General features: G+C 43.1%; 1 protein-coding gene across 6 annotated transcripts in view; it reads left to right on the forward strand.

Annotated features, from left to right (window-relative positions):
- The window catches only part of LOC118285581 (transcription factor 4-like), a 156775-nt gene that overhangs the window by 82078 nt on the left and 64697 nt on the right, over positions 1–10000 (forward strand). For 4 of the 6 annotated variants that reach the window (XM_047329338.1, XM_047329336.1, XM_047329335.1 and 1 more), the window contains 2 exons: positions 2774–2903; positions 4471–4520. The exons of the other annotated variants lie outside the window; for them this stretch is intronic. In XM_047329338.1, the coding sequence (XP_047185294.1) occupies positions 2774–2903; positions 4471–4520 (180 nt within the window). The remainder of the gene's footprint in view (positions 1–2773; positions 2904–4470; positions 4521–10000) is intronic. 6 annotated transcript variants of the gene reach the window in all.

Raw genomic sequence — 10000 nt, forward strand, 5'->3', positions numbered from 1 at the left:
AAAGAGAGAGAGAAAACGAGATCATGTAGAAAGCAGCGGAGCTGGAGGGAAACCGTCAACATCAGTATTATCCAGGCTGGAAATTATACGTCTGTAATGATGCACAACGTAAAGGTTCCTGTGGATCTACGCAGAGCAGGGCATTGTGGGTAGATGCAGGTCATCATTTGCCCCTTTGCCGAAATACGCCTTTATCCACTTGACGCGACTGATCACTTTATGTTCAAATAACTAAACTGTCCTGACGGAGACGGGGAGACAAACAGGTACAGACACACACACACACAGAGAGAGAGAGAGAGAGAGACAGACGGGGTATTTTGTTTCCGGCCTCTGGCTCGTCTAGTTGCCGGGACGACCGTCCAGCCCGGCCTGGCTCGACGTTCGAGCGCTGGAAGGAAAAAAGAAAGAAAGAAAAAGGGAACCGAATAGAAAAGCGCCACAATCAATGAGACCCCTTTTTGTTTTAGTGGGAACCCCCTTTTACCCCCCGACGACACACACCCACACACACACACACACTGAAACACTCGCTGACAGAGGAACAGGATGACTGAATCGGTGTGTGCCTTTGTGTCTGACTCGCTCTCCCTCCCTCCCTCCGTGTGTGTGTGTGTGTGACTGACTTTATTTAAGACAAGGGCCCTTTTGTTTTAAGCCGGAGAATGGCTCCGGGACCGAGGCCGAGGCCGGCCCTGTAATTGGCCTACTTAGGCCCTGCTTAGCATGAGAAAAGCCTCCTTTGGCCCGGCACTGCCAAGCTAACTCTTGTTTTCAGCCGCGGAGGACGGACGGACGCGCCGATCAGAATTCAGATTAGCCCTGAGACACATCCAACCAAAACCCCCCCCCCCCCCCTCTGCTTTAAATACACTACACACTAATTACTTAACGAGAAAGCGGGGGTCCACACTTTAACGGAGTAGTGGCGGAGTCTATTTAAAGACGGAGGAGGAGGAGGAGGAGGGTGGCAGGTTCTTTTTCACCTCTTTCCTCCTCACTAACTTTTTGTGCCGCTCATAAAAAAAACCCGACCCTCTCCTCCATGCTCCTCTCCATCTTTTATTCTTCTGCTCTCCTCCTCCTCCTCTTCTTCTCTTCCGTGAATGAGCCCAGACGCCACTTGTTGCCTTCGCCAAAATCATTGAACTTAATTAGTGGCACAATGTGTGAGCGGTTTGCTAAGTTTGAGCCGTAAAAAACGAGTCACAGAGCGACGAGAGAGGAGAGGAGGGAGAAGAGGAGGAAGAAGAAAGAGCGAAGGAGAAGTTAGACTCTGGAGCCGTGGAGCCGCGAGGTCGTTCTCTCTCCACGGCGAGGCAGCATGAGGTCGAGAACACGGAGGTAAATACTGTCGCAGCCGCGCTTGGACGTGACTCCTGGACGTGAGAGCGCTTCAACATCTATCTATATATCTATCATCTATATATCTATCTATTATCTATATATCTATATATCTATCATCTATATATCTATCTATCATCCATCTATCTATCTATCATCTATATATCTATATATCATCTATATATCTATATATCTATCATCTATATATCTATCTATCTACCATCTATCTATCTATATATCTATCAATCTATCATCTATATATCTATCAATCTATCATCTATATATCTATCTATCTACCATCTATCTATCTATATATCTATCTATTATCTATATATCTATATATCTATCATCTATATATCTATCTATCATCCATCTATATATCTATCATCTATATATCTATCTATCATCTATATATCTATATATCTATCATCTATATATCTATCTATCTACCATCTATCTATCTATATATCTATCAATCTATCATCTATATATCTATCAATCTATCATCTATATATCTATCTATCTATCTATCTATCTATCATCTATATATCTATCTATCTATCAATCTATCTATCATCTATATATCTATCTATCTATCTGTCATCTAAAAAACTATACTGTGTATCGATCGCCAGGTATTTTTTAGGCTTTGGATCAAACTATAACTTATTTGTCCGTGTTGTCATTTTCAAGTGAGATTTTTTTTTTTTTTTTACCTTCACAGTTTTGTTGTTCACACAAACGGATAAAAACGTTACCATTGGAATAGATTCCAAATATTTGCACGTTTTCCCGGTAAAAACACGAAGCTAACGAGGAGATCGTTACGAATATTGAATTTCTTTACGCCCCCCCCCCCCCCCGCGACATATTCGACAGTAGCTCGCAGCTCAACGTGGATTGTCATGACGACGGCGGACTGCTCCTCGCCACCATCTTCCTCTCTCGCCTGCAGATTTAACTGATGAATCGACGTCGCCCGCGATGGAGTCAGTTTTAGCAGTGAGGTCATCAGCCGGCAGAGCGTTCTTATTGGACGCAAATTGAGACAACGCCCCTGATGTCAGAATGAGTCATGAGACCGGAAGAGAAACAACAGAGATTAATAAAAATTTACACAAGATTACAGGAGTAAATCTGGAAAAAAAATATATTTTTCATTTCATGGGACCTTAAATTATTTGTTTGTTTGGTTTCAAGGCTCCATTTTATTTTTCCAGTGATGTAAACATCATTTACCAGACAGACACTGGTCGTTACAGTAACTCACATAGAACATGAACCCGGTGTTTTTCCTCAATATTCAATATTCCACTGACGTTTCTCATCAACGTTTTTTCCTCGTGAAGAAAACTGTGAGTCTGATCAGCGTTAGATTCATTCTCTCTCTCTCTCTTTGTCTCTGTCTGTCCCTGTGTCTCTCGACCAGTCGGTCCTGGGCGGCGAGTTGGGTCTGGGGAGTCCGGGCGCGGCGTCGCCCACCAAGCCCGCCGGTCAGTACTACCAGCACTACGGCTCCGCCAACCCGCGGAGGAGAACACTGCCTATGGACACCATGGGTGAGACACACACACACACACACACACACACACACACACACACTGTCGCAGACTGACGTTCACATCAATAATGTCACCAAACTGACTGTCGTGGCTGATTTGACTCAAGAAGTCGTTTTGGTTCAATTTTTTTAATAATTAATTTAGAATCAGAATCAGATTTAACAAGAACAAGGAGTTTGACTTCGGTTTCTTGAGCTGTCACAGTGAACTCACACAGAACCGACTTACAACAAACTAAAACAAGGACGACAGAGCTGAACGAGATGAACAGAAACATATACATGTATTTATGTATAAAAAAGGAGAGCAATAAAGTTGTATGATACATAAATATTGAATAATCAACAAGATACTCAGTGTACAAGAGGTAAGAGGACATGACAGTTAATAAATTGGAAGGATGCAGTTTTTAAAAACTGTTTTGATCTCAGCGCCGCCACGATTCATGTTCACCAGAGGCTACAACACACCACACCACATTCACCTAGCAAATGCTACATTTGACAGTGTTAACGTAGAATTATCACATATCAATTATCAGTTTTCTTGATATTAATAATAACAATGAGCCACTGTTCATTTAAATTATAAAATTACTTTTTATTTCATTTGTAACATTCAATTTGAATGAGTTCATATTAATTAGTTGTTAAGATTTTTTATGTCTAATTCTAGATGTTTTTGCTGCATAAAAAAAACAAATACAAGCATATAAACATATGAAATCAGACCCCGATTCTCTCATCTTACCTCTGTTCTTTGGAGCTTCAATATTTATAATAGGACGCTGCAGATTTCCTCTGGATCCAGCTCAAACAAAGCGGCGTGTTAATGTGACTGAGAACCAAACAGAAAGTTCACAGCCGCCACGTTTCAGACGACACGCGGCGGCTCAGAAGGCCGAACGCTGTGAGTGTGTGTCCGTGTGACTGTGTGTGACCATCCTGTTTGTGCCTGTGTGTGTGTGTGTGTGTGTGTGTGTGTGTGTGTGTGTGTGTGTGTGTTTTCAAAGGGGGAGTTTATAAAGAAAATACAGGGAAGTCTTTTAAAGAAGCAGGACAATAGTGGCTGCCATGTAGCCTTGGTAGCGTTAGCCTTGAGAGGACACACACACACACACACACACACACACACACACACACACACACGGACACGGGCCAATTTCCCAAAATAAAAAAAAAACATGCTCTTTCATTTTTCCATCAAAGTCTCACCTTCCCGGTTAATGGAGCGCTCCCTGGCTCCCCTTGAGAGGAACCCTGAGAAATAATACAAACATGTCAGAAGCCGCCCGGCTTCCTTTCATCAGACCAAAAAGACGGAGAGAGAGAGAAAATACCCTCCTCTCCTTTTTTTGTGTTTTCTGTCTTCATCTCCTGCATCTTATTTTTGTGGAACTGAAAGATTCTTTTTCTTTGTCAACATATCGACGGCGGTGGGAAACGCCCCCCCCCCCCCCCCCCCCCCCCCACATGATTAGATGCACGCAGATCAATCCGCCGTGACCTTTGAGCCTCTTGAGCCTCATGTATTGTTTCCTCTTTGTCTTTTCTCCCTGTTTCAGAAATTCACCCCAAAAAAGTGCGGAAGGTCCCTCCTGGCTTGCCGTCCTCAGTAAGTGACAACACGCCGTTTCTTTCCTCTCCTCTTCTTCCTCGTCTCATCATGTCCGCGGTGTCAGTCACTGAGCTGCTCTCGCTGCAGAGCAACAACAACAACAAAAGGTGAAATTGCAAATCGTTGCCTGGTTTTTTTGTGGACGCTGTTGTCGCAGGACACGAACGTCCGTCGGCTCCGTGGCGTCGGTTCATGACCTCATTTCATCAGCTGGGTGAATTTAATGCCACAATAAATATTCCCATAAAAAAATGAATCTCTTCTTTGGAAATCTTTCTTTCTAATGATACAACGTAAACAGTCCTGGTGCTTTGTTCTTCTGTTTCATTGATTGATTTATCGATGTCAACCTCATCTGGCATCTTGGAGTGAAACTGTCACCGAGTTTTTATTTATTGTTTGAAAGGAAAAATTGTCCTGATCGAATGTTTCGTGACTTGACTTTCGTGAGATTTTTGTTTCTCGGTTCCTTTTTTTTTTTTTTAAGGAATCAGATGGAAGATTTTCAACATTAAAAATGAACGATGGATGTGGTGAATCAGAAACAAATCAATTTAAGCAGGTGGAGAAATCAAGAAACATTAATGAACAGTTTATTAACACTCTGCCGTTGTATCCAGATTTTAATTGTGTGTTAATATTCAGTCAGTACTTTAATATTATTACAACACTTTTTCACAAAATGTTTTCTCAATACAAGTATGTAAAGTACTTGCTTTTCACAATTATTGATTCATTAGCTGATGGGTTTGTGATGTATCGGGACTTTAACACTCGGCCTCGGTTCCGATCCACAGAAGAAAACAAAGTGTCTGTTGACAGAAATGAAACCACCAGACATTTGCTTCTTACGTTTTATGAAATCTGACGCTGTGTCTCCGTTTTATATCATCGTGAACTGAATATTTGTTGAGTGTCGGTCGGACACAACCGAGAGCGTTTGATGGACATTGTTCACGATTGCTGATGTTTTTACATCGTCTATATATTTTCTGGTCTTTTCTCTGGTTCTAGTTGTGTGGACATCTTATGATTGTCTGTCTCCTTCGTCACGTCTCTGATGAAGACGGCGTGCGGTGGGAGATGTAGTGATCATTAGAATGTGTGTGTCAGATTTTGACTGGAGAGAGGGTTTTTTTTTCCAGGGGGGAGTTGGTTTTTTCACGCTGACCCGGTGAATGGGCAGTTTAACGACGTCTGAATGTACGGCGTGTCGGCGCCTCTTTGGCTCGGCGGGGGTCCGGCTTTCTGCGGCCGCTGCCTCCCCCCCCCCCTCGTCCTCCCTCTCTTCCTCCCCCTCCTCCTCCCCCTCGTCCTCGTCCTCCCCCTCGTCCTCCCTCTCTTCCTCCCCCTCCTCCTCCCCCTCGTCCTCGTCCTCCCCCTCGTCCTCCCTCTCTTCCTCGTCCTCTCTGCGTCTATATCAGCCTCACAAGACGGGGGGGGGGGGGGGGGGGGGGGGTGAAGAGGTGAGGAAGAAGTGAGGTTGTTTTTCCCCTGTGTGTGTGAAGTGGAAGGACGAGACGTGACGACGGACAAACATTTACTCTAGAGCTGGAAAGTAACTGAGTACAAAGTGTCCAACATGCTTCTTGTTTGTGCTGTTTCTTATTTCGCTTCATGGGTTCACTCGCTGCCAGTCCGACCTCAGGGTCGTTTGTGTTCACTCGCGTTACTTAAGAACACAACAATCATTTTGTACATTGAGAATCTCGGGGCTGATTGGCTTTGGTGACATCGCCGCATACGAATGTTTCACCAGAGTCTCAACACTTAAATTGACGCGAATGAAGACGCGACGTTTGTCGACGTCGATCCACGTGGAATTCTCGCCTGTCCACGTCTGAGCGTTGACTTTGTTTGTAATCTCGTCGTGTGGAAAATGTTCTACTGTACGTCGAACAGTCGACCGTCTGGTAGTAAGGTCCGTGAGGTTCGGAGCCGCAGCCCCTCTCTGTTTCCACCTCTGTGATGTGAGTAATCCCGCCTCGCTTCCTCCCGCTCACATCAAGCGGCGAGGCCTGTGAAATGTAGAGAAACGACTCGACTGCAGGAAAACACATTCAGGGGCAGTTTTTGTGTTTTTGTCTCCGGTGCCCGATGGTGACGGAGAGCAGAGCCTGAACCGAGGAGTCTGTAGGTTCAGGTTCAGGTTCTGTGGTGTCGTGAGTCGGTCCGGCCGAGGCCTCTTGTTACCGAGCGCCGGCTCTTATTCGGAGGAAGCTTCGGACTCCGGACAGGTGCTCACTTTCAGAACCGCTTCTGTTCTGGCTTTAATTCCCTCGGTCGTGGGAGAAGAGTTCTAGACACCAACATTATCTTTTCTTCATGTTTTTCTCTTTTAGAAACAAACAGGAACGAGGTGCTTGTAGCTTATTCAGTCTGATTCTAGAAAAGAAATATTTTCCCCAAAGGGTTAGTAAACATTATATTTAAATATTCTTTTTGAAATTATAAAGGTTGAGAAAGTCCAATCAGCATGATTCTTAAATCACTGCAACACCTAGAATATCTAAAACCTAAGTATTATATATTTACTTCATATATGATGTGTTTAAAAAAAATGTAGAGAAATTTAAATGATATAAAACGTATTTTCCTCATTTCTGGTGCCACTGACATGATGTGTTATGGCATTTTTGAGGGTCATGTGAATATACCATGAGCTTGTATAATATCAAGGTGGTGTAAAAATATGTTGTGTGTGTGTGTGTGTGTGTGTGTGTGTGTGTGTGTGTGTGTGTGTGTGTGTGTGTGTGTGTTTGCATGAGTCCAGCCGGAGATATTGATCATATATCATATTGTTAATGTAGGAAACCCTGTAAACCACAAAGGTTTTTCTGCACTTTTGCGTTTGTCTTCTAAGCTCTTCCTCGGAGCGTCTGTTCGGACGTTCCTGCTCCTTTTCTTTTTTCTTTTTTCTTTTTTTCTTCCGGGACGGTCCAGCCTCGAAACCTGCTGCCAACATCGGCGACAATGAGGCCGAGGCGTGTTTTCATTCCTGCGTCCAGCAGCCGACGGAGCTGCGCCTTCAGTCTTCATCTCTTTAAAAAACAGAAACTCTTCGATCTCAATCGTTTGATTCATGAGCTTTTAATATTATAGATTTTTGGAAATACAGATTTATCTTATTAATCCCTTTGTTTTCAGTTGTGAACTGATGAGAATATTCAGTTGATTCAGTGATTAGATTGTAATCTGAAAGTTTATCCTCTGGAGCTATTTTGTGATATCTGATATTGATCTTTAATATCTGATATTGATCTTTAATATCTGATATTGATCTTTAAAATCTGATATTCATCTGACCGGACGCTGCTGTTGATTTTTGATTCAACACATTATCTGTTGTTAGTTTTACACCTTCACTTTCTGATTTATCTTCTCTCTCTCACACATTTCTCTTCTTTCTCTGCTTCAGTTACAGCCTGTCAGTGGTGTTATAATTATTACAGGTATAATAAATATAACCCTAAAAGCTGTCACATTAATCCAAAAATCTAATGTGAACGTTTCATTGGATTTGGGCTTTGATACACTACGGGAACAACAGTTACAGTGACACAACTGTTAATGACTCCACGTAGTAAATAAATGATTTAAATGTTGATGTGCTGAACAAGGAAAAGTAAAAATGTCGACTGGATCAAATTTATAACGTTGAATATTTCTTGTACTGTTGAGGGGACGATGGTGGACGATGTGAGCTCTGAGAGAGATCTCGTGTTTTTGTGTGAGGGCACACGCACATGCACACACACACACACACACACACACACACACACACACACACACACACACACACTCTCTCTCTCTCTCTGTCTGCCCAGCCTGCACCTGCTCAGAGTACAAACAGCTTCACATAGGAATGCCTGTAATATACGTGTGTGTGTGTGTGTGTGTGTGTGTGTGTGTGTGTGTGTGTGTGTGTGTGTGTGTGTGTGTGTGTGTGTGTGTGTGTGTGTGTGTGTGACTCAGTCTGAGTCAGTTTCAGTGTTTCTGGTCTTTGTGTTTCTCTGGACGCTGCTTGTTCACTTGCTGAGCTTAGGCAAAAGAAAAAAAAGGAACTGTCTTTTTATTCGGATTCAGGAGAAACAATAAACGTTCACACGAGCAGGACGGAGACACACACACACACACACACACACACACACACACACACTAGATCTGGATACACGAGGCAGCTGGAGGCTCGTCTACAGTTCCTCGCAGTCAGATCTCACAGTCGGTATGGGCAGGCAGAATATTATGGAATATGAATATTGTATCAGTATTAAAGAAAGGAACCTATCTTTTTTTTAACCATAACCAGTTAAAATCATTACGTGAGGACCAAAACATAAAATGTCCTCGATGTCCACGACTAATGTCTTTGAAATCAATTTTTTCCTAATCATGTACAGTAGCGTCTCGATGTGAGACCGTTATCGACCCCATCGCACGCGTCCGAGCTGCAGTCGATCTGTGGCCACTAGGGGCAGAAGACTTCCTCCTCCTCCTCCTCCTCCTCCTCCTCCTCCTCAGTCCCGCTGCTTTTAATAGCATCTTTTTGTTCTGGTTTCATATATTTTTCTTTAAAGCACATGAATTTGTGTGTTCTCATCTCAGCATCACGTACAGTTTCTTGTGATTAATGTATCGTGTGTGTGTGTGTGTGTGTGTGTGTGTGTGTGTGTGTGTGTGTGTGTGTGTCGCTGCCCTCCCATATGCTCCGGCTTATGAATACACTTCATTTAAGGCAACAAAAAAGAGAAAAGAAGAAAAAAAAGTCTTGTCTGTTTTCTTTCATCTCTGTTTCACATCCACTGCAGGCGATGGCTCTTTTTTTCTCCCTTTAATGAATTCCTTCCTCCCCCCTCCTCCCTCCCTCCCTCTTGTCTCCCTGCGCTGCAAGTTTGTTATTGCTATTTGTCAAATTTAGTTTGCTGAGTTGATGATTTACTTTGAGAAACAATTAGACGTCACTTGAGAGCAGAGCGTGGGACGTCTTTGTAATCAAAAGGAAATTAGGCATCAGTTGCTAACATTAGCAGGTTGCCGAGTTGCCGTCGCGCCGCTGTTTGTCTTTGTTGGTGTTGGGAGAGGGTTTTTTTCTTCTTCTTCTTCTTTTTTTTAAGATATCATTATTTTAGTTCATTTGTCGACGGAGTCTCCGTCTCGTCCTCGGAGCTTTGCTAATGTTGAGTGAATAAACAAAACACACACGTTTTGTATTTATCAAGATTATCACTCCCCAGAAAAAGAAAAAGAAAAGTCCATAATGAAACTGTGACAATGAAGCCATTAGAGGAAGTAGAAATAAAATGTCAGGACGAGGGTTTAATGTTCATTATTAGTCACTTTAACTGCACACACACACACACACACACACACACACGCACACAAACACACGCACACGCACACACACGCACACACACACAGGCTCACACACACACACAGGCTCACACACACACACACACACAGGACCATGAAGGTGGTTT

The sequence above is a fragment of the Scophthalmus maximus genome, chromosome 20, assembly GCF_022379125.1.
Source record: "Scophthalmus maximus strain ysfricsl-2021 chromosome 20, ASM2237912v1, whole genome shotgun sequence".
Taxonomy (NCBI): domain Eukaryota; kingdom Metazoa; phylum Chordata; class Actinopteri; order Pleuronectiformes; family Scophthalmidae; genus Scophthalmus; species Scophthalmus maximus.